Here is a 26466-nt window from a genome sequence, read left to right on the forward strand (position 1 = left end):
GAAAACCGGTGTTGCAGACCGAATGGTCCGCCCCTAAAAATCGGTCCGCCTTTTGCATCTGCGCATGCGTCATTTCAGACCACAGCAGCACGTCTGAGAAGGAGTCTCTTCACCCAAAGCAATCAAATGGATTAAGGGGATTATTAACCATCAGATGATAAAGGTAAAACCTCTTAAATCATTCTAAAGTCTGTTTTAAGCAGAAAGGAGGCCGTTTTAAGCAGAAACGAGGCAACATTCCGCAATGTTTTGAAATGTCCAACGCGCAGTGAACGCATCAGCTAGCAGCTCGTTTAGCTGCAGCGCTCTGATCGCTTCCGATGCCTTTTATGATGAAATAATGCTGAATTTATGTGGAAATGATTGTTGTACAAAAGCTTCAGATATCTGTCGCTGAGATAGATGATGATTGGAGTGCAGTTTGAAGCAGAAATGAGGTGTTAATCCATAAACTGCATTATCAAGGGGGACTGATTGTTATGGGGACCATTTGGTCTGACACTTGATCCTGTTTAGGATCGATAAGAAATGATTCGATCCACTGACATCTATAGCCTTTTTGCATAATGATTCCCTTATTGGTTCTTCAGTTCACATTACGCCAGAAAGGCCATTGTTTTTGAGGGTGTGTATCAGGAAAATGATCATTTCTATACATTGATTATAGACCTGCTGCTTCTGCAACGGGTCTGCTTGAAGCAGCGCTGTGACCCACTGCTTTTCAGAAGCAGCAGATCCGCAATGTCTTCATTAACCCTTCCTCAAAGCCATTTAAAGATGTCAATCGTGACTCACCTTTGTGCTGATTAAAGTCACTAACCGGGACTCTTGACACATATATCGGGATGGGACTGTCAACCAATGGATAAAGGCTACATTGCAAATGGCAAATAAAAGAGGACCTAAAGGGGCACCCCTGTCGTGTGAAAACGAAATATTAATAAATTGTGCCATATGTCCAAACAGATGCCCAAGGAGACACATCCTCAACTCCAAATTTTCCAAAAGTAAAACATAAATAATTCCACTTTATCAAATGCCTTCTTGGCATCCAGAGCAATTAAAGCTTTTGGTAGATCAGTTGGCAAAGGGTTATAAAACACATTAAATACTTTAAGATTTAAAAATGAGTGACTATTGCAAATAAACTCAAGTCTGGTCTAGGGATATAACTGAGGGTAAAACTGCTTCTAAGCACCTGGCCAGCACCTTTGGCAGCAATTTGAAGCCAACATTTAACAAGCTAATGGGACGACGTGGAGTAAAAGTTGTTCCCAAGATCACCACTTTCTCCTGAATTTGTATGAAATTTTATTTGTTAGATAAATGTGACAATGTGCCCACCTTCTCTTGGCCTTCTTCCTGCCTTTGTCTCCTGCGCTCCACCAGCTCCTGTTTCTCCTTCTGCAGCTTCTCCAGAGCAGCAGATAAAGGGGAAAGTTGTTCCTTTGCCTCCTGGTTGGACACAGAGGGAGAATACAGAGAAAACACGGCATATTTATCATGAATGGTTTTATTTTTTTTCCCCCCCAGAAAGAAAAATGCACACTGAGAACAATAAAAAATTACATAATAAAAACATTCCCAGAGAGCCATAAAATAAAAATGTCAAGAGCAATCACACCAAAGCCAAATTTATACATGAAGAGCTAGAATGTTATATTCAAATATGCAATAAACTGTCTTGCAAAAAAACAAACAATCAAACAAACAAACAAAAAATAAAATAAAATGGAAAATTCAGTTTGTTAGAACAAAAATGCACATTACCAAATCTGAGAGTCATGATCAAATAAATTCCAATTAAACCAAATTTATCAAAATCTTTCACACTTTTAAAGTGAATTCTTGATATATACAGCAGGTCTACAATCAACACAGCAGAAGTAAAATGCATCAATAAAAGCAATGAAACAATATGAATGTATAAATGTACCCTGATGTCTCTGGTCAGGGCCTGTATCTCTGTGGTGAACTCGACACACTGCTCCTCCAGTTGCTGCTGCTTCTGCATGTCACTGCTCAGCTGCAGTTTCTCTGCCTTGGTCTCATTCACTGCACTCTTCAGGATTTGGATCTGATCCTGTTGGTCCTGGATGAGTTTGCGCTTCAGCTCCATCTTGCTAGATGCTGAAATACAGAAATACTTGCAAATATCCCAATAAAGGAAAAACCCCTTTGCAAACGTAATCATGTCCATAAATATTTGGACAGCAACAATTTGTCATCTTTCCTCTGCACCATTACAAGGGACATGACATGAAAGAAAATATAACTGTAGTGTAAACCTTTAGGTTTAATTCACCAGGTTTAACAAAAACATTTCATTAACCATTTTGAATTTACAGCTAATTGTATACAGACTTCCTACATTTTCAGGGGCCATACGTAATTGGTCAAGCCAACATTCTTTAAAATAAACAGACTAAATCACCAAAAGAGGTCTTGGACTATATTTCCATCAATAATTAAGAAATACAAATATTAAGGATATTGTGTGGCAAATCTGACTTTATTCAGCGTTTGTCAAAAATTGAGTGATAGCACAAGAAAGAAACTGATGATGGAAGCCACCAAGACAACTTTGAAGGAGGTATAGGCTTCTGTGGCTGTGATTGTAGAAACAGTGTACAGTAACAGACAAAAATTCCACCATTTTTTAGGGGTGTAACGATACACAAAAATTACGGTTTGGTACGTACCTCGGTTTTGAGGTCACAGTTTGGTTAATTTTTGGTACAGTATGGTAGCAAAACGCAAAACCTAAATTTGCTTGTTGTTTAAACCAACAATTTATTGTAACATTATACAAACAGGAAAATAAAATAATTGCAAAGTGCTGCCTGATAATAAGTTAAATAAAATGTTCTCAAATAAACAACAAATGTATGAAATATTATAAAAATTTAATTCCTAGTAAAGCATTTAACAATACTTTTCCACAAGTAAAGAGCAGCACAACGGTTCCAGCATGAAGTCCTGTTCAATTTGATTAAACCTTCATATCTTTTTTGCCAGAAAAATGAACTTGTCCAAAACCGTCACACTCTATAAGGAATTTTTTTTAAGAGAATTAATGTTAAAGAATCTCTCTACTTTTGTAAAATGTATTTTATTTTCTAACTGCTCGTTTAATGTTTGTTAATATATCTTTTAAAATAAAGTTTTGAAATCAAAAACATTGTGGGAGAGGCAAAAAAGTGAGTAAAACCACCTTAAAAATATTTAGAACCACAAATATACTTGATTCTTGGTTTGTTTATTTATTTTGCCATTAAAATTGGCTATCACTTATTTAAATAAAATAACTTCTCAAGGCTGTGGCTTTTCAAAGTCTGGGGGCTATTTAATCACAGCGCAGCAAACGAGGTCAGTAGGCTGAGCGAGTCAGAGTGAGGAGGATTGTAGATATCCCTCCGCTCAGCACTTTACAGGCTGATGCAGGCAGCGGTGCAGAGGAGGGGGAGACCCGCTGCCCCTCTGTGACAACAGAGACTTTCACTTTCAGTCGCCAAACTTCACAAAAGTCTCTACTAATGCCAGGAAAAGTAGCTAGATTTGTCACTAGTGGCTTTTGAGGAAAAAAAAAAAATCATCAAGAGGGTTTGGAAAGTTGCCAGATTTAGCGAGATAGTCGCCAAGCTGACAACACTGAATGTAAACACACGCAACGTGAACTCACCTGTGCACAGCCCTGTACCGAACCAAATGTCCTGTACCAAAACGGTTCAATACAAATACATGTAACGTTACACCCTTACCATTTTTGCATCTTCATGATAAAGTGGCACAGAGAAGGATCATTTTAAAATCCTTTTCAAACCCTTGTGTAAACCACTAGTAATACTCAACAGCGGAAAGACCAGGTTACACTTAGCCAGAAAACGTAAAAAAAAACCCCCACAGTTCTTGAACAAGATTCTATGATTAGATTAACTTGTACCAGAATGATGACAAAACCAAGGATGGCTCATCATCTAATCTACACCACATCCGCTCTCAGGCAAGCTGGCATTAGCATGTATGGCTGGCTCTCAAAGGAAGTGGGTCACTTATGTATATTGATGATGTGTCTACTGATGGAGGTAGCATAAGAAATTCTGAAGCGTACCAGGCTATGCCAGGGATGACTGATTTAAGGCTTTTGGGCCACGTTTGGCCGGTAGACCCTTCTTTGTTTTTGGCCTATCATGGCAACTGGTAAACTGGTTACATTCTAAAAATAACCCGCGATAAGCGAAATCTGCAAAGTAGTCAGCGCTATTTTTTGCAATTATTATAGATGTTTTAAGGCTGTAAAACCCCTCACTACACACTTTATACACTTTTCTCAAACATGCATTAACATTTTCTCACTTTTCTCTCCTGTGTAAACACTCTTTTTTCTTCTGGGGAGAAGATTATAAACAGACACGCAGAACTTTCCCTTCGCTCACTGCCTCTGGAGGTATGGATGCGGGACCCGCAAAGAATCCAAGTCCTCTCTCGGTGGCCACGGAGCTCTGCGGCTGCGGTCAACATCCACATCAAAACAGCGAGCGTAGACTCTGGACCTGTTGCCAGATTTGGCCCAGCTCCGCACAGCAGACAGGAGGGCGGTGTTAGTGGCCCACTACTGCGTTTACCGAGCCCGCAGACTCAGTAAGTGCATCAGAGGCAGTGAGAGCGATCGCGGTGATGCCGACTGGTGCCACGACCGGCCCGCCTGATAAGGACGCAGAACACAACGCGCTGTCAAAAAAAAAAAAAAAAGCATGCAAAATTGCACACAAAAAAAAATCCGCAAAACTGCGAGGCCGCGAAAGGTGAACCCCGTTATAGCGAGGGACCACTGTACACACCATTACTATTATCATCATTATTGTTATTATTATCATTATTATTATTATTTTATTATTACTTATTTTTTGTCATTTGATTTTTAAATGGACCACAATGGATATAATTATTTTCAGTTTCTTGTGTCATCCATGTATTTGTATTTACAATTATATGCACTTACACTCATGCTTTTAATATAAAGATGATTGACTGCCCCGTGCTGGAAAGGCATGACAGTTCAAAATGTAATTCGCAACGATAGCTAATACTCGTAGCTTCAACTTTAGCTAATATCCGTAGCTTCTCCAAAACTATTAGTCCTATCAGTGTTCCATTTTGGCGTTGTTCATCCTTGATGCAAAATACATAAGCATGCCAAACAGCAAATGTCAGCTGTGCTCGGTTTGTCCCTGATCAAAATTGCACTGCACACACACAAACATGCACACAGCTGCTGTAAACAGGTGGATTTCATTTGACAAAAAAAAAAAAAAAAACACAAAACAAAACAAAAAAACAAACAAAAAAGACAGTGGCTGAAGACAACAAAACCACTAAACATTTCACTCATGGTACCAACATGAAACTTAAGTCACTCATGGTAATAGCAACATGAGACTTATCTAAACTGACAAAACCAATTGACCTACAAAATGCAATAAATCAATAACACTAACACCACTGTTAAACTAACATAAACAACTCAATCAAATCAAATCAATTTTATTTATATAGCGCCAAATCACAACAAACAGTTGCCCCAAGGCGCCTTATATTGTAAGGCAAGGCCATACAATAATTACGGAAAAACCCCAATGGTCAAAACGACCCCCTATGAGCAAGCACTTGGCGACAGTGGGAAGGAAAAACTCCCTTTTAACAGGAAAAAAACTCCAGCAGAACCAGGCTCAAGGAGGGGCAGTCTTCTGCTGGGACTGGTTGGGGCTGAGGGAGAGAACCAGGAAAAAGACATGCTGTGGAGGGGAGCAGAGATCAATCACTAATGATTAAATGCAGAGTGGTGCATACAGAGCAAAAAGAGAAAGCAACACTCAGTGCATCATGGGAACCCCCCAGCAGTCTGTCTCCCTGATCTGAATTGGGAGCTGGTTCCACAGGAGAGGAGCCTGAAAGCTGAAGGCTCTGCCTCCCATTCTACTCTTACAAACCCTAGGACCTACAAGTAAGCCTGCAGTCTGAGAGCGAAGCGCTCTATTGGGGTGATATGGTACTATGAGGTCCCTAAGATAAGATGGGACCTGATTATTCAAAACCTTATTAGTAAGAAGAAGAATTTTAAATTCTATTCTAGAATTAACAGGAAGCCAAAGAAGAGAGGCCAATATGGGTGATATATGCTCTCTCCTTCTAGTCCCTGTTAGCACTCTAGCTGCAGCATTTTGAATTAACTGAAGGCTTTTCAGGGAACTTTTAGGACAACCTGATAATAATGAATTACAATAGTCCAGCCTAGAGGAAATAAATGCATGAATTAGTTTTTCAGCATCACTCTGAGACAAGACCTTTCTAATTTTAGAGATATTGCACAAATGCAAAAAAGCAGTCCTACATATTTGTTTAATATGCGCATTGAATGACATATCCTGATCAAAAATGACTCCAAGATTTCTCACAGTATTACTAGAGGTCAGGGTAATGCCATCCAGAGTAAGGATCTGGTTAGACACCATGTTTTTAAGATTTGTGGGGCCAAGTACAATAACTTCAGTTTTATCTGAGTTTAAAAGCAGGAAATTAGAGGTCATCCGTGTCTTTATGTCTGTAAGACAATCCTGCAGTTTAGCTAATTGGTGTGTGTCCTCTGGCTTCATGGATAGATAAAGCTGGGTATCATCTGCGTAACAATGAAAATTTAAGCAATGCCGTCTAATAATACTGCCTAAGGGAAGCATGTATAAAGTGAATAAAACTGGTCCTAGCACAGAACCTTGTGGAACTCCATAATTAACCTTAGTCTGTGAAGAAGATTCCCCATTTACATGAACAAATTGTAATCTATTAAATAAATATGATTCGCAAACATACATAAATAAACAACAATAAGAACATTTAAAACCCAAAACCCGAACTCCCACAGTGCACTGCAGTACAGCATCCATTGTTTATTGTTAGCTAAAATTACTAATTTCTCCAAAAATATTTGCCTACAACTTTCCATTTTTTGCAGCATTCATCCATTCCAACAAAACCTGGTCTTGTTAGGAGAGACGGCATCCATCCCACATTGGATGGAGCAGCTCTCATTTCTAAAAATCTGCCAATTTTCTTAAATCCTCCAAACCGTGACTATCCAGGGTTGGGACCAGGAAGCAGAGTTGTAGTCTTACACACCTCTCTGCAGCTTCTCTCCCCTGCCATCCCCTAATTACCCCATCCCTGTAGAGACGGTGCCTGCTCCCAGACCACCAATAACCAGTAAAAATCTATTTAAGCATAAAAATTCAAAAAGAAAAAATAATATAGCACCTTCAACTGCACCACAGACTAAAACAGTTAAATGTGGTCTATTAAACATTAGATCTCTCTCTTCTAAGTCCCTGTTAGTAAATGATATAATAATTGATCAACATATTGATTTATTCTGCCTTACAGAAACCTGGTTACAGCAGGATGAATATGTTAGTTTAAATGAGTCAACAACCCGAGTCACACTAACTGCCAGAACGCTTGTAGCACGGGCCGAGGCGGAGGATTAGCAGCAATCTTCCATTCCAGCTTATTAATTAATCAAAAACCCAGACAGAGCTTTAATTCATTTGAAAGCTTGACTCTTAGACTTGTCCATCCAAATTGGAAGTCCCAAAAAACAGTTTTATTTGTTATTATCTATCGTCCACCTGGTCGTTACTGTGAGTTTCTCTGTGAATTTTCAGACCTTTTGTCTGACTTAGTGCTTGGCTCAGATAAGATAATTATAGTGGGCGATTTTAACATCCACACAGATGCTGAGAATGACAGCCTCAACACTGCATTTAATCTATTATTAGACTCAATTGGCTTTGCTCAAAATGTAAATGAGTCCACCCACCACTTTAATCATATCTTAGATCTTGTTCTGACTTATGGTATGGAAATTGAAAACTTAACAGTATTCCTTGAAAACTCCCTTCTGTCTGATCATTTCTTAATAACATTTACATTTACTCTGATGGACTACCCAGCAGTGGGGAATAAGTTTCATTACACTAGAAGTCTTTCAGAAAGCACTGTAACTAGGTTTAAGGATATGATTCCTTCTTTATGTTCTCTAATGCCATATACCAAAACAGGGCAGAGTAGCTACCTAAACTCTGTAAGTGAGATAGAGTATCTCGTCAATAGTTTTACATCCTCATTGAAGACAACTTTGGATGCTGTAGCTCCTCTGAAAAAGAGAGCTTTAAATCAGAAGTGCCTGACTCCGTGGTATAACTCACAAACTCGCAGCTTAAAGCAGATAACCCGTACGTTGGAGAGGAAATGGCGTCTCACTAATGTAGAAGATCTTCACTTAGCCTGGAAAAAGAGTCTGTTGCTCTATAAAAAAAGCCCTGCGTAAAGCTAGGACATCTTACTACTCATCACTAATTGAAGAAAATAAGAAAAACCCCAGGTTTCTTTTCAGCACTGTAGCCAGGCTGACAAAGAGTCAGAGCTCTATTGAGCCGAGTATTCCTTTAACTTTAACTAGTAATGACTTCATGACTTTGCTAATACAATTTTAACTATTAGAGAAAAAATTACTCATAACCATCCCAAAGACGTATCGTTATCTTTGGCTGCTTTCAGTGATGCCGGTATTTGGTTAGACTCTTTCTCTTCGATTGTTCTGTCTGAGTTATTTTTATTAGTTACTTCCTCCAAACCATCAACATGTCTATTAGACCCCATTCCTACCAGGCTGCTCAAGGAAGCCCTACCATTAATTAATGCTTCGATCTTAAATATGATCAATCTATCTTTATTAGTTGGCTATGTACCACAGGCTTTTAAGGTGGCAGTAATTAAACCATTACTTAAAAAGCCATCACTTGACCCAGCTATCTTAGCTAATTATAGGCCAATCTCCAACCTTCCTTTTCTCTCACAAATTCTTGAAAGGGTAGTTGTAAAACAGCTAACTGATCATCTGCAGAGGAATGGTCTATTTGAAGAGTTTCAGTCAGGTTTTAGAATTCATCATAGTACAGAAACAGCATTAGTGAAGGTTACAAATGATCTTCTTATGGCCTCAGACAGTGGACTCATTTCTGTGCCTGTTCTGTTAGACCTCAGTGCTGCTTTTGATACTGTTGACCATAAAACTGTTATGACAGAGATTAGAGCATGCCATAGGTATTAAAGGCACTGCGCTGCGTTGGTTTGAATCATATTTATCTAATAGATTACAATTTGTTCATGTAAATGGGGAATCTTCTTCACAGACTAAGGTTAATTATGGAGTTCCACAAGGTTCTGTGCTAGGACCAATTTTATTCACTTTATACATGCTTCCCTTAGGCAGTATTATTAGACGGCATTGCTTAAATTTTCATTGTTACGCAGATGATACTCAGCTTTATCTATCCACGAAGCCAGAGGACACACACCAATTAGCTAAACTGCAGGATTGTCTTACAGACATAAAGACATGGATGACCTCTAATTTCCTGCTTTTAAACTCAGATAAAACTGAAGTTATTGTACTTGGCCCCACAAATCTTAAAAACATGGTGTCTAACCAGATCCTTACTCTGGATGGCATTACCCTGACCTCTAGTAATACTGTGAGAAATCTTGGAGTCATTTTTGATCAGGATATGTCATTCAATGCGCATATTAAACAAATATGTAGGACTGCTTTTTTGCATTTGCGCAATATCTGTAAAATTAGAAAGGTCTTATCTCAGAATGATGCTGAAAAACTAATTCATGCATTTATTTCCTCTAGGCTGGACTATTGTAATTCATTATTATCAGGTTGTCCTAAAAGTTCCCTGAAAAGCCTTCAGTTAATTCAAAATGCTGCAGCTAGAGTACTGACAGGGACTAGAAGGAGAGAGCATATCTCACCCATATTGGCCTCTCTTCATTGGCTTCCTGTTAATTCTAGAATAGAATTTAAAATTCTTCTTCTTACTTATAAGGTTTTGAATAATCAGGTCCCATCTTATCTTAGGGACTTCATAGTACCATATCACCCCAATAGAGCGCTTCGCTCTCAGACTGCAGGCTTACTTGTAGTTCCTAGGGTTTGTAAGAGTAGAATGGGAGGCAGAGCCTTCAGCTTTCAGGCTCCTCTCCTGTGGAACCAGCTCCCAATTCAGATCAGGGAGACAGACACCCTCTCTACTTTTAAGATTAGGCTTAAAACTTTCCTTTTTGCTAAAGCTTATAGTTAGGGCTGGATCAGGTGACCCTGAACCATCCCTTAGTTATGCTGCTATAGACTTAGACTGCTGGGGGGTTCCCATGATGCACTGAGTGTTTCTTTTTCTTTTTGCTCTGTATGCACCACTCTGCATTTAATCATTAGTTGCTGATCTCTGCTCCCCTCCACAGCATGTCTTTTTCCTGGTTCTCTCCCTCAGCCCCAACCAGTCCCAGCAGAAGACTGCCCCTCCCTGAGCCTGGTTCTGCTGGAGGTTTCTTCCCGTTAAAAGGGAGTTTTTCCTTCCCACTGTTGCCAAGTGCTTGCTCACAGGGGGTCGTTTTGACCATTGGGGTTTTTCCGTAATTATTGTATGGCCTTGCCTTACAATATAAAGCGCCTTGGGGCAACTGTTTGTTGTGATTTGGCACTATATAAATAAAATTTATTTATTTATTTGATGCAAAATACATAAGCATGCCAAATGGCAAATGTCAGCTCTCCCCGGTTTGTGGGTGATCGAAGCCATACACACACACGCAAGCACACAGAAGCCACTTGGCTATTATAATACAGACACTTTTATTATGTTGAAATTTTATTTCAGATTTAGGATGTTCATTTTGTATAAACTATAATACATTTATTACATCGGCCAAGGATGTAATAAAATCATCTGTGTTTATTTATTTGTTTATCTGTTAGTAGAATTACGTCAAAACTACTGCACGGATTTTGACAAATTTTTGTTGTAAAAATGACAATAGTTTTTGTAGCTTATATAAATTATATTTGCATTTGGAAAAAAAGTTAGAGATGAGATTTGGTGGGTTCATTTCAAAATCAGTTATTGTGTGAACCAAGTTAATTCTGTATGACTATTTGGCAACTCCACAAAAGAAAGGGCATTTCTCTTCTGGGAAAACCTTGTTTTTAAAAGCAATATTTATAAGCAATGATGGAGCGCTTGTATCATGTCATCTTACTGGTGTCTATCCTGTGCTGAGTCTCTTGTTTCTCTTGGTTGACTTGCTGGATGGTTTTGTTCAAGTCTACTCCCTGGAGTTTAGCTGCCTGCTGAACTATTTTCCTCTCCAGTTCTTTAAGGTCCATCTGGAATAAACAAAAACAAAAAATCCACAACCGTGAGGCACAGAAAAAGAAAAGTGAAACTTTCATAAGATCTAACTTTGCAGCATCTTGTAATGATGAAGTCACAGCTGATATGTCAAGTCAAAGATTTTGGCTGACTTGACCATTTTAAAATTGTAGTTTTTTTTTTTTTTTGTTAACCCCCTACCACCTGCCTCATTTTGGCATGTCAGTATCTCACAAATAAAAAGTGAAATTTCCCATTGACGGGATATACAGACTTAGAAGGGGGTAAAATGAAATTCTGCTACTGGAGGCAAAATCAATGTTTGAAGAAAAACAAACAACTCAATAAAGTAAAAACTAATTAACTTGAAAGATGCCAAGAGTTCTATTTCAAGAGTGGGTGCAGGCTACAGAAGAGCATGCTTTAAAGGCAATGGAGAGAACTGGGGGAAAAAGTGTGTATTGCCTGATAATACTTTTCTGCTTGTTTTCATTTTATTTATGAGCATGCAGGAAAAACTATGATGGTAAGAAAGGACAAGTGTACCAGGTATCTGTCCATGAGTGATATGTCCTGCAGACAGGTCTTGGCCGTTTCCTCCTCAGAAATCAACGTAGACAGCAGAGTGTCCTGCTCCTCCACATCGTTCTTCAGTCTTTCAATGTCTCTGTTGACACTCTGCAGCCGGTTTCTCAGCTCAGGAAGCTCCTTTTCCTGAAACTGAACTATTGACTGCCTTGAAGACAAAAAAAAAAAAAAAAAAAAAAGTGGAGGGGTTGGAGAACAATGAATCAACAGCACATTTGTCGAACATCATATTGGATTATTTCACCGAATAAGGCCAAATCAAAAGACGAATATGAGACAACAGTTTTGCATTGTGACATCTTTTATTGCCTGATATTTCCCTCTAGATGTATAAAATTGGCATCTTTGTATTTGACCCCTAAATTTTTGGCTGCAGAAACTCAGGAGTGACTTCTGACAAATTAAAAAACAAAACAAACCAAAACATGACATAGCTCTGAAAGTGATATACTTGTGCTTCAACTGTCAAACGACTGTTGGTCATCTTAAAAACGATGATCCAACATGAACATCAGAGAGCTATCAATGGACGTCACTTTGAAGATGAGAAAAGATGGAAAAATTAAATGGCACCGCACAAAGCAAAAACCATGGGAAAACCTGATTTACTCAAGGTTTGCTTGCGTAAAGACATCCAACAGCACCAGCAAAATGAATGCGCATGCAACCTAATTTACCAACGGTGTGCACTGAGGATTGCATCTGTCAAATGTGCAATGTAGCATGTGCTGCCCATTTAACACATTTGCCTTTATGAACATGCAATCTGGGGTGTGCCTACAAAGCTGTGAAATGTGAACATGCAAATAGGTGAATTTAGCACACAAAATGAGATTTAACAAGATCAAAAAGAAATTTAGCAGATCCTGATTGCATCTGTATATTGTACAAATGAAACCTGGGTATTAATCACAGAGCCCAATATGAGAACTAAGGGCCACACTCCCAATGCTGCCTACTGAACATGAATGTCCCTTTGTGGACAGCACAAAACATTGACGAAGTGTTCGAATGTTAAATGTTTCATGTGCATTTTCAATGCGAATACACGAGTGAACACATATGGAACAAAGCACACAAAACACGTTAAAATACGATTCTGACCTGGATATCGAGCAAGTAAAATTAATTTACATTAAATTATGTAAGGAAAGTATTAAAATAACCCTGACACCCACATGTTCTGAAATTTTAATTATGAAAGTTACACGGATCCGATCTGTTCCAGCTGCGATAAATCAGCAGTTGAGCTGAGACGTCCTGCTACACTGTCAGCGTAGCACAGCTACTATATATATATATATATATATATATATATATAAAAATTTACTTTGACAGGATTCCAAATAAGGTCTCCATTGTGTGATGCAGACAAGACACCTGCAGCTGGCTATAAATGATCTCATTCTATGAGAGAATGGTTTCATCAGCCAATAGTTCTGAAAGCAAATGTGTCATCAGCTACAAAATGATTATTTTATTTTAGTGTTGAAAGTTTAAGCAGCTTCCAAATTCTAGAGACATGAAGGCACAATATCACACAATCCAGACTGAGCATACAGGTAGCATTAATCAATTCCACATGGTTCGCATTCATTAAATCCATTTTTGTATGGTACTGAATGAATTCAGCTTTGCATAAAATTCAAGGTGGTTTCTAAATCCTCAGATCTGGTACACAGGCATGACACTTTACACCAGTTTATTGCTCAAAAGTAAAGTCACGGAAAAAGTAACAAGAATAACCAAAACTGCTTAATTACGGAAGGAAATGTCTCCCTTCTTCCTATGTTTGTGGCATTGCCAACATGCACAGTTTTACAGCATTCTGCACCCTGTTTCTTGACGAGACTGTTTGAGTGTCAGTGTGCACTGCGTACTGAGTTACCCTGTTCCAAAATGATGACCATGCCCCCTTGCCGGGACACGTCTCAATGCGACTGCAGACTAGCTCTCATATTGGGCTGTGTTGTTAACTTATTTTATTTGACAGACTGCCCTAGCAACTGAGATGCTGCCACCTCCTCCTTGATGGTGGTGTGTGTGTGTGTGTAAGTGTTGGGTATATGCAAAGAGTTAACAGTTTACATTGTTCTTGTTTTGTTAAGATGTCTATGCATAACAGGTGGACCATAGTTCTGTGTTTGTCAGCACTGAGTACAAAGTACATTCTAGTGTGACTCCTACTCATTATAGTCAGTGATGTACTTTAAAGTCATTTTCAAGTGAAGGCTACAATAAATGTCATGAGAACTGATTAAAAAATGTGTTTCTCTGATGTGAACTGCATTACAGTTTTGTAGTAAATGGAACAAAAAGAAACCCACAATTAAATTCCAGTTAATCAATTACACAGAAACACACAAGCACAACATGTCGAAGCCTGTGTGGAATAATCACGGCTGAAGTGATCCATTTTCTGTTGTCTGTGCACACAGTTTTTTGTGTGATCTACTGGCAGAATGCAGCATAACTATTCACCAGTTTGCTTAAATACTGACAATGGAACATAATTAAATGTCTGAAATAGCCAGTTTTTAAAATGTTTTTATTCAATGCAGTTATGTGACAGAGTTTGTGAATAATGGATCACATAAGTATCATCAGTGTGAACTGTCTGGAAGATGTGGCCTCTATGGCTTACATTCTGACCTATAATAACTATTATCAAATGCATACAGTTAGTTACTATTTCTGTTAGTTATTTTGATGATTAGTATAAATTGTATACTCTAAAACCACAGTTCTCAAACTGTGGTACACCAAGCTCCCTCTGGTGGTATGCTGAGTTCCCAAGATTTTTTTGATGATGATAAAAAAAAATAATAATAATAAAAAATAAAATAAAAAATAACCAACACACACACACAGCTGGAGATGACCATGGGGAGACCCCACAGAGCCAAGTCAAACGTGGGTGTCCCCATATAAACACACAAACATCTTCACACACAAACCACACATAAGCCTGAGAAACTGAACTGCCTTGGAAAAATGTGTTCAAAAATATTAAAGAGAAATGATTAGTGTGATGATACTGGCAGGAAAGGAATTTATGAAAGGGAATTAAAATGTCGTTTCTAAATAAAAAAAAACCTTTGTCAATTACCCAAAATTGTCTGCAATATTTCCCCATAAAATACTATCAATATTGTTGTTTAGTTGAGTGTCTTTTACTTCAGCAGTTAAATAAGATGTACTTGTCTATTCCGAACAGGATTTATTACAGTGCACATTGAATTTCTTGTTGATGGCACAAAAACTCAAAAATTCAAAAAAAAAATGTGGGAATTGAATTACAGCTGGATGAGAAACTGCAAATCTATTATGGAAAACTAGCGCCACCTAGTGGTGATGCTTCATAAGATCCAACCTGGACAAGAAAAATATACTTTTTAATGTCCTCATGCACAAAATACCCAGAGAAAGCACCTTTAGAGAATTCCTCGTACATTTGCTTCATTAAATGTTGAACATAATGTAAAAACTTTCACCAACAACACTTCATAGTAAATACATGCTGACAACAAGACAGCAGCAATTCTTTACTGTTAAAGGATGTCAAGGCAGGGCTCAAGTAAAATGAGCACCCTAACAATCTAACATGGTTTGACATGAGTTAACAGTTTCCTAAACGTGAACAGACAAATTCCAGGAGGGTATCAGGGCATTAATGAGGGTATGTGAGCAAAGTGACTGAGTGAATGGTGCAGGAGGTGGCTGGTATGGAGCTTTTGAAAATCTATAGTGAAAATGGTGCGTTTTAAGTCTACACGATGGGGAAAATGATTGTTTCTTGTTGCAATTTTCCTCAAAGGCGAGAGTGTAAGTTTCAATAGTAAAGAACACAAATTGCAGGGTCTCAAACCTTACTTGACAAAGTGTACAAATCAGCAGGTTAAATTTTCGTAGCAAGCCGGAATGATTGTTGACTAATTAGGCCCTAATTAGTCAACAATCAGGGTTATTCCCTAATTATTAGGGAATAACCCTGTTGTGTCTGCTGATTTGCGGAAGTTCATGCTGGTTATACGGTCGCAAAATGAGCTTTACCGGTGACCCGTTACAGATATCTGCGACCATAATCCAGTATGAACGTCCGCAAGTCATCAGATACAAGGGGGTTATTCCCATTCTAATCCAATTTTATCATATGCACGGTTTATTTTTCTGTAGGTAATTCGGTTTATTTTTCAGCAGGTAATTCTGTCGTCGAGGCTTACCGTTAGCAACAGCGTCATCACTATCACTCCAGCAGCGGTCAGGGCGCAGAGTAATCCATTAAATGTGAAACGGTAATTCTGTATCTGAATCCACATCAAAACTTTCGTATAGTATCTTAAATTCACCCATTTCTGCATCGTTGTCACTACGCCAGATCTCTCGCTCTCAGCTGACCGCACCATTATTGACATCTGTGTAGCAGCGCGTGCACTCAGGACGTGAAGTAATACATCAAATGTGAAGCGGTCGAATATTTTGGCACCGTACACCTGATATTATATACGGTCTAGAATCTCACACGATGAACCAATTAGATTTGCGGAAAAAATGTCATTGGATTAGAATGTATATTTACCTCTGCCAAAGAAGTTGGAGAATGTTATGTTTTCATCCCTGATTGTGAACAGCCTGGAGCCCACAATTCTTCATATAACATTATGAAATTTTTACTGAAGATTCATATCCTGCTCGGCAAGAATAGATAAAATTTTCAAGGTCACAGGTCAAAGTCAAGAAAAAATTGTAAATTGTAAAAACCCAATGTTTAACATTGAACAAATTTTCAAAAATTCGTAACTTGACAATGTTATGTAGGATGGTATGGTATCTTTTATCGACTGAAAGTTTGATCCGGAGTCGCAGACCGAACGGTCTGGTCCGCCCTTCCTTCACCGCGCACGCGTCATTTTTGACCACAGCCGCTCGTCTGAGACAGAGTCTCTTCACCCAAAGCGAGCAAATGGATTAATGGGATTATTAATCATCAGGTGACAAGGTAAAACCTCTTAAATCATTCTAAAGTTAGTTTTAAGCAGAAACTAGGCGATAATCAGTGACACTTTGAAATGATGGATGCGCAGTAAAGGCAGCAGCTACCAGCTCATGTAGCTGCGGCGCTCTGATCGCTTCCTCCATCTTTTATGATTAAATAACGCTGAATTTATGTGGAAATGATTGTTGTACAAAAGCTTCAGATATCTCGCTGAGATAGATGATGACTGGAGTGCAGTTTGAAGCAGAAACAAGGTGATAATCGATGAACCGCGGCTGATGATGCATGTGCAGTGAAGGCAGGGCGGACCGATTTTTAGAGGGGGGAACCATTAGATCTGCGACACCGGATCTGATCCAGATTACAGACTTTGTGGCCATTTAAATTTATCACTGAAAACCCCATTTAATGTATATTTTACATTATATCTTAATCAAACATGCTCCAAACACTGTCATATTTGAAAGTCAGGTGCAGACTGGCACTCCCTATCGCCAGAAAGTTTGATCCAGATGTGATCTAGATAGATAGCTTTTATTATCATTGTCATTACAACAACGAGATTTCTGCACTCACATTCCACATACAAACAGCAATTAAGCCACAACTGTTACTTGTAGATTGTGGTCAATTTAATTTAATACTGAAAAGCCCACTTGATGTATATTTTGCATTATATCTCAAACAAAAGTGCCTCAATCACTCTCATTTGTGGCAAAAAAGCACTTTCTGAATAAAGTTACATATGGCATTTATGTATGTTACTGAACAAGTTCACCCAATTCCCCAGAAAATGTAGGTCAATGTGACCAATCTCAAACAGGCCTGTGTTCCATGCATCACTGACATCAAAATAATGAACAACCTTACATCCAATCCAAGGATAATGTGTTGATGTCATTACATTACAGAATCACAGACAGAAAGATGGACAGACAGATGTCAATACGATTACAATATCCCTGTGGTTGCCAGCTTTCCCCCTACCTGACAGGTCGGAGTGCCATCATCTCATCTTTCTTCCTCTCTTTCCTCCTCAGATCCTGCTCAGCACTTTTCAGCTTGTCTGGCACCAAGCGTAATTTAGACTGCATGTCGTTGATTACTTCCTGTAGGTCAGGCTCTGAGGGGAACGTTCTCTGGCAGACAGGGCAGCAGGGCTCTGTCTCTTCTGTCAGCTGGCTGATGAACTGAGTGTACACTGCTGTGGCCCCAGCTAGCATGGCTGTTTAAAGATAAGTGGAGGAAGAGAAAAACTGTTTACATCTTAACCTACCCAATATACTACTTCAATCACTGTGGAAACTACTTAAAGAATTTCTGAAAGCCCATCTTGATCAGGACTCACAAGTTCTACATTATGATGCTACTGCCAAGTTCAAACAAGCACAAGGACAGCTTTAGGTACTATTGCCATACTAGTTACCACTGTATCATTGTAGTGCAGTCACCTCTTTGTTTTGATATCTTGTCCAGGTCTTCCTGCAATTTCCCCAAATCTTGTTCCAAATCCTGACTGCCACAAACACTGAAGAACTTCTCTTCATCACTGGCTAACTGCTGCTCCTTCTTACGTAGCTCAGCAGCAATGTGGCTCTTGTTCTGTTCATTTGATGCCAGGTCCTTGCTGAGAATAAAGAACAATGCCAATACTCCACTAGTTGCCAATTTTTAAACGACATTCTTGCCATATCATTAAATTATGCAAATTACTACATTTCTGTGTCAATTATTTCTTGTTGATGAAGTAAAATCCTTAAACACATAGTTTTATCTCTTTGTTAAGTGGGTGGACATTCAATAAAGCTATATCTGCACTGTATAACCACCATGTAGCTATTTGCAGTACTATGTTGAAATCAAATAAACAAGATGAGTTTGTAGTGTAGAATTTCAATTTGAATAGAATACAGCCATTTGTAGCCATAGTCCCTCCACATTCAGAGCCCATAAATGATTAGAAAGACTAAACTTAAGCATTAATGTGTTGACATGTTTTAATCTTGTTTAATGATGCCACCTAGTGGCAAAAGTTGGGTTATCGTCAACAAATGCAGTGCTCAGCAAGGCCAGATCAATTAATGTTTATAAAAATCATCACTTTCACACCAAATTTTCTTTACACAAAGATGGATACAGTGACATTTCCAAATGACTGTTCATCACATCATTCATTCATTTTCTATACCCACTAACTCCAATCAAGGGTCACAAGGAGGCTGGAGCTTAGCCCAGCAGTCACAGGAGAGGTGGGGCCACTCTGTTGTAGGGTCACACAGAGACAGACAAACATTCACACTCACACCAATGGTCAATTTCGAGTCAGGAAGGTTGGAAGTGGGAGGAAGCCAGAACACTCAGAGAACCCACACGAGGAGAACATACAAACTCTACACAGAAAGGACCAGGCAGGAAGTGATCCCAAGACCTTCTTGCTGGGAGGCAGCAGTCTTAACCAATAGGGATGCACCAATCCACATTTTCCACTTCTGATTTGATCCAGATACCTGAATTTGGATATCTGGTGATCAGGGTTCTAGCCACGGTAGGCAGCGCTGCCCAGTACTGCAAATTCCCACCCAGCTCTCGGTTCAAATTGGCTGTGCCACCCAGCACAGAATTTCTGAAAAATGAACTGAAATGTTGCTGAAATGCACCGTTGTTGTATAATGCGCCACACATTTTCAATGGGCGACAAGTCTGGACTGCAGGCAGGCCAGACTAGCACCCGCACTCTTTTGCTACGAAGCCACACTGTTGCAACACGTGCAGAATGTGTCTTGGCATTGTCTTGCTGAAATAAACAAGGACGTCCCTGAAAAAGATGTTGCTTGGGTGGCAGCATGTGTTGCTCCAAACCCTGGATATACCATTCAGCATTGATGGTGGCATCACAGATGTGTAGCTGTCCATGCCATGGACACTAACACACCCCCATACCATCACAGATGCTGGCTTTTTAACTTTGCACTGGTAACAATCTGGATGGTCCTTTTCCTCTTTTGTCCGGAGGACACAACGTCCATGATTTCCAAAAACAATTTGAAATGTGGACTCATCAGCCCATTTCAAATGAGCTCAGGCCCAGAGAAGGCAGCGGCGTTTCGAGATGTTGTTGATCTATATATATATATATATATATATATATATATATATATATATATATATATATATTTTTTTTTTGCCAGCTTGCACTCGGCCGAGACGGACGCACTTTTCTCTTCTCCCTCCCTCCTTATCTTTCCTGCTTCTGTGGCGTGTTGTCTGTGAGGCTGCAGCTTTGCTCTTCTGGAAAACGACAAAAATGGATCTGTTAAAGTGGTCTCTGAACGCAACTGACACTATTTTTTCTACAAGACATTCGGGGGCGGAGGACCCGACCTGTCCTGCCGGGACGCATGTGATGGGTTACGTGATGGACTTGTGGAGGAGATGGCAGGTCATGTGCCTTTACATGCTTTCTGTGGAGGACGTCGAAGATGTGTACATATCTGGCTTGGTGGTGACCGGCTTTCTGCTGTGTGGAGCGGCCACTGTGCTGGTTTACCGGAAAATCAAAAAAAGTGGAAGCAGCTTTGATTGGTCCTTCCAGGCTGCCCTACATGATTGATTCGATTGGGAAGGCAGTGGCTGTGCAGTTGGCGGGGGTTAACCGCGCGTTGGAAAACATCTCGAATAGAATCGCAGCCCTGGAAACCCGCTCTGACCATGTGTGAAGACCACATTCTACATTCAGATGCATTGAGAGCCACTCTGTTCTCAGAACTGTGGAATCTTTCAGGCGTCTGCTAATCTGGCTATTCATTTGTCTTCCCCAAACACAGCTGCACTTCAAGGTCGTTGTGATAAAACCTCCTCAGAAGATCACACTTAAGCCTCGCTCCCTGGTCTTCCCCCCTCCCCTCAGCTTCTCCAGCTCTGACGTTGACTGTGCTCAGGACTGCTCAGGACTGCTCAGGGCTGCCCCTCCCCCTCCAGGATTGTCGGACAAGGCCGTTGACGGTGCCAAACAGGCTGCCTCCGGAGTGTTCTGATAAACTGGACCTTTTCAAATCTCGGTTGTCGTCCTGTGTCCTTGTTTTTGTCTGTGTGATTATTGTTTTTCTGTGCTGATGGGGATTTTTTTCCTCATTGCTGCTGTGTAATGCAGCGGCTATGAGGGTTTTTTTTTCTCCTTTTCCCTCGTGTTTTGCTTTTCATATATATGTTTATGTACCGGGCCGGCCTATGTGTTGTGTTGTTTGTTATGGGTCGGCGTTGGTTTGCTCAGCCCTGCTGTTGACCAAGGCAGGGATGTACATCTGGAGCTGGTCCCCGGGCGCCTAATGGCGACTTCTGCTCCTACTGGCAATTAGGATGGGTTAAATGCAGTAGACAGATTTCATTGTGCAGGGAACATGTTCTTCTGTGCATATGACAATAAAATGTTTTTGACAATAAAACTTTGAATCCTTGAATATATGGCTTTCTCTTTGCATGGTAGAGTTTTAATGGTTTTCTGTAGTGTTCCTGAGCCCACGCAGTAAGATCCTTTACACAATGATGTCGGTTTTTAATGCAGTGCCTCCTGAGGGATCGAAGATCACGGGCATTCAATGTTGGTTTTCGGCCTTGCTGCTTATATGTACAAAGTTCTCCAGATTCTCTGAATCTCGTGATTATATTATGGACTGCAGATGATGGAATTCCTAAATTCCTTACAAGTGAATGTTGAGCAGTGATGCCGGTAACGCGTTACTTAACGCGTTACTCTAATCTGACCACTTTTTTTAGTAACGAGTAATCTAACGCGTTAATCTTTCCAAATCAGTAATCAGATTAAAGTTACTTCTCCATGTCACTGTGCGTTACTATTATTTTTCATTGTGGGTCGACAGCAGCATTAAACTTGGTCCGTGGGCAGGAGGTCGGGGTTCGACTGAACGGCCCACTTTAAGTGAGCTGTGAGCTTTTCATCCACGGTTTTTTGCAGCTGCTCGACTCGTCCTCACCTCTTAAAGCGCGGTGATCAGCACACCTGCACTGAGCTTTACAAAGACATTTTTATACTTTTTCCCCTCCTTTATTTAGAATTCTGATCTGAGCCGCTCCATATCGTCTCGTTAAAAACAGCTGATCCTCCGCGACGCGTCAACAACTAACACTATTTTCCACTCAAATGCACCTAAACTCTCTTTCTGAGGACCACATGATGTGAAAACGCAATAAAACTTTCTTACCTGTAAATCTGGTCCTGTTTTCTGCATAAATAAATGTTATCCATTCTTTGTGCTCAAACGCCAAAGCAGGGGCGAATCCAGATGGAATGGGGGCGTGGGGCAGGGATGTGCCCCCCTCCCCCACAACACCCCTAGATTAAAGGTCCAGTTTTGAAGCCGTTTTTTACTACAACTACTAATATTGCTTAAAATAATAATAATTTCGACAAGTAAAATGTTTAGAGAGTTAGAATTTAATAGTTACATTTCTAAACAATGTAGGTTTGAAATTGCAAGTTTTACTGTTACAGTGCTGTCAACAGTTAAATATGAGGTCAAGAAAGAGGTCTTTATTTTACTTTTTATAAAACAAGTATTTATTTTCATTGAAGTCAAGAAAGGGTGACTATAAAGTGAGTTGTCGGCAGCTGTGGAAAGTAACTAAAAAAGTAACTAGTAATCTAACTTAGTTACTTTTACAATTGAGTAATCAGTAAAGTAACTAAGTTACTTTTTCAAGGAGTAATCAGTAATCAGTAATTGGATTACTTTTTCAAAGTAACTGTGGCAACACTGATGTTGAGAAACATTGTTCTTAAACTTATGGACTATTTTTTCACGCAGTTGTTCACAAAGTGTTGATCCTCACCCCATCTTTGCTTGTGAACAGCTGAGCCTTTTGGGGATGCTCCTTTTATACCCAATCATGACACTCACCTGTTTCCAATTAACCTGTTCACCTGAGGAATGTTCCAAACAAGTGTTCTTTGAGCATTCATCAACTTTCCCACTCTTTTGTTGCCCCTGTCCCAACTTTTTTGAAATGTGTTTCAGGCATCCATTTCAAAATGAGCAAATATTTGCACAAAAACAAAAAGTCTATCAGTTTGAACATTAAATATCTTGTCTTTGTGGTGTATTCAATTGAATATAGGTTGAAGAGGATTTGCAAATCATTGTATTCTGTTTTTATTTACATTTTACACAATGTTCCAACTTCATTGGAACTGGGGTTGTAGTTATGCAACATAATACGAGTATTATACTGATATTTGACAGCAAATGAATGAAGTATTGGTAGTTAATAATGATAGCTAAAAGACTGCTGGCATGGACCAATCCTCCTCCTAGAATGATAGACTAGTATTTTTATTTTACAAACATGCTGTTGAGCAGAATTACTAAACGCAGCCAGAGTAGCCAAAAGGGGGCACCAGATGTTTCTACACCTGGTTCATTGCTCCTGACACATACATATCTACACGCTTCCATGTTTTGGCCTGATGCCTTGTTTCTTTTGGCTTTAAAGTAACAAAGATAGGCTGTAACAAAGAAAAAAAACTATGGCTTTACTTCACAAAATTTGGGAGCGAGTGCTGTTAGAAAAGACTGACTGAAAATTAAGTCCACACCAGAGAACATTTGCACGCTGTCCCACGGAAAAGGAACGTTATGAGGAACTGGAAAAATCACTACTGTGTGAATTAAACGGTGAAAGATTAAGTAGTTTTCCATTTAACAACGGACGATTTTCTTTTCTTGCCTACAACAGACAAAAGTCCCGGTCGTCATGATTGACATCTTTATACATCTTTATATTTTTAAGATTAGGCTTAAAACTTTCCTTTTTGCTAAAGCTTATAGTTAGGGCTGGATCAGGTGACCCTGAACCATCCCTTAGTTATGCTGCTATAGACGTAGACTGCTGGGGGGGGTTCCCATGATGTACTGTTTCTTTCTCTTTTTGCTCTGTATGCACCACTCTGCATTTAATCATTAGTGATCGATCTCTGCTCCCCTCCACAGCATGTCTTTTTCCTGGTTCTCTCCCTCAGCCCCAACCAGTCCCAGCAGAAGACTGCCCCTCCCTGAGCCTGGTTCTGCTGGAGGTTTCTTCCTGTTAAAAGGGAGTTTTTCCTTCCCACTGTAGCCAAGTGCTTGCTCACAGGGGGTTGTTTTGACCGTTGGGGTTTTACATCATTATTGTATGGCCTTGCCTTACAATATAAAGCGCCTTGGGGCAACTGTTTGTTGTGATTTGGCGCTATATAAAAAAAAAATTGATTGATTGATTGATACGGCTTTGACAGAGGATGATGAAAAAATTGTTCACGTGATGTTTTTAAAATCAGTACCAGTGGGTCATTTCTCTCATTAAAGTAGAGAAATGATCATTTTCACACCCTCGGAAACAGCGTAACGGACCAACTGCAGCGTCATTTTTTCATGCACGTGACAAAAAGTGCATTATACAACCCCTGGCAAAAATTATGGAATCACCGGCCTCGGAGGATGTTCATTCAGTTGTTTAATTTTGTAGAAAAAAAGCAGATCACAGACATGACACAAAACTAAAGTCATTTCAAATGGCAACTTTCTGGCTTTAAGAAACACTATAAGAAATCAGGAAAAAAAAATTGTGGTAGTCAGTAATAGTTACTTTTTTAGACCAAGCAGAGGGAAAAAAAAATATGGAATCACTCAATTCTGAGGAATAAATTATGGAATCATGAAAAACAAAAGAACGCTCCAACACATCACTAGTATTTTGTTGCACCACCTCTGGCTTTTATAACAGCTTGCAGTCTCTGAGGCATGGACTTAATGAGTGACAAACAGTACTCTTCATCAATCTGGCTCCAACTTTCTCTGATTGCTGTTGCCAGATCAGCTTTGCAGGTTGGAGCGTTGTCATGGACCATTTCCTTCAACTTCCACCAAAGATTTTCAATTGGATTAAGATCCGGACTATTTGTAGGCCATGACATTGACCCTATGTGTCTTTTTGCAAGGAATGTTTTTACAGTTTTTGCTCTATGGCAAGATGCATTATCATCTTGAAAAATGATTTCATCATCCCCAAACATCCTTTCAATTGATGGGATAAGAAAAGTGTCCAAAAATATCAACGTAAACTTGTGCACTTATTGATGATGTAATGACAGCCATCTCCCCAGTGCCTTTACCTGACATGCAGCCCCATATCATCAATGACTGTGGACATTTACATGTTTTCTTCAGGCAGTCATCTTTATAAATCTCATTGGAACGGCACCAAACAAAAGTTCCAGCATCATCACCTTGCCCAATGCAGATTCGAGATTCATCACTGAATATGACTTTCATCCAGTCATCCACAGTCCACGATTGCTTTTCCTTAGCCCATTGTAACCTTGTTTTTTTCTGTTTAGGTGTTAATGATGGCTTTCGTTTAGCTTTTCTGTATGTAAATCCCATTTCCTTTAGGCGGTTTCTTACAGTTCGGCCACAGACGTTGACTCCAGTTTCCTCCCATTCGTTCCTCATTTGTTTTGTTGTGCATTTTCAATTTTTGAGACATATTGTTTTAAGTTTTCTGTCTTGATGCTTTGATGTCTTCCTTGGTCTACCAGTATGTTTGCCTTTAACAACCTTCCCATGTTGTTTGTATTTGGTCCAGAGTTTAGACACAGCTGACTGTGAAAAACCAACATCTTTTGCAACATTGCGTGATGATTTACCCTCTTTTAAGAGTTTGATAATCCTCTCCTTTGTTTCAATTGACATCTCTCGTGTTGGAGCCATGATTCATGTCAGTCCACTTGGTGCAACAGCTCTCCAAGGTGTGATCACTCCTTTTTAGATGCAGACTAACGAGCAGATCTGATTTGATGCAGGTGTTAGTTTTGGGGATGAAAATTTACAGGCTGATTCCATAATTTATTCCTCAGAATTGAGTGAGTCCATATTTTTTTTTCCCTCTGCTTGGTCTAAAAAAGTAACCGTTACTGACTGCCACAATTATTTTTCCTGATTTCTTATAGTGTTTCTTAAAGCCAGAAAGTTGCCATTTGAAATGACTTTAGTTTTGTGTCATGTCTGTGATCTGCTTTTTTTTTTATACAAAATTGAACAACTGAATGAACATCCTCCGAGGCCGGTGATTCCATAATTATTGCCAGGGGTTGTACATATATACAGTGAGGACAATAAGTATTTGAACACCCTGCAATTTTGCAAGTTCTCCCACTTAGAAATCATGGAGGGGTCTGAAATTTTCATCTTAAGTGCATGTCCACTGTGAGAGACATAATCAAAAAAAAAAAAAAAAAAAAAATCCAGAAATCACAATGTATGATTTTTTTAATAATTTATTTGTATGTTACTGCTGCAAATAGGTATTTGAACACCTGTGAAAATCAATGTTAATATTTGGTACAGTAGCCTTTTTTTTTTTGCAATTACAGAGGTCAAACGTTTCCTGTAGTTTTTCACCAGGTTTTCACACACTGCAGCAGGAATTTTGGTCCACTCCTCCATACAGATCTTCTCTAGATCTTTCAGGTTTGGAGTTTCAACTCCCTCCAAAGATTTTCTATTGCGTTCAGGTCTGGAGACTGGCCAGGCCACTCCAGGACCTTTAAATGCTTCTTAA

The 26466-nt window shown here is 39.4% G+C and overlaps 1 protein-coding gene across 1 annotated transcript in view; it reads right to left on the reverse strand.

Annotated features, from left to right (window-relative positions):
• rad50 (RAD50 homolog, double strand break repair protein) overlaps positions 1-26466 on the reverse strand; it is a 132937-nt gene that overhangs the window by 93286 nt on the left and 13185 nt on the right. The window contains exons 6-11 of the mRNA XM_034179053.1: positions 18306-18511; positions 17842-18079; positions 11817-12006; positions 11158-11284; positions 1937-2130; positions 1345-1455 (exon numbers count right to left, since the gene is read on the reverse strand). Coding sequence (XP_034034944.1) covers positions 1345-1455; positions 1937-2130; positions 11158-11284; positions 11817-12006; positions 17842-18079; positions 18306-18511 — 1066 coding nt within the window. The remainder of the gene's footprint in view (positions 1-1344; positions 1456-1936; positions 2131-11157; positions 11285-11816; positions 12007-17841; positions 18080-18305; positions 18512-26466) is intronic.

The sequence above is a fragment of the Thalassophryne amazonica genome, chromosome 9 (genome assembly GCF_902500255.1).
Source record: "Thalassophryne amazonica chromosome 9, fThaAma1.1, whole genome shotgun sequence".
Taxonomy (NCBI): Eukaryota; Metazoa; Chordata; class Actinopteri; order Batrachoidiformes; family Batrachoididae; genus Thalassophryne; species Thalassophryne amazonica.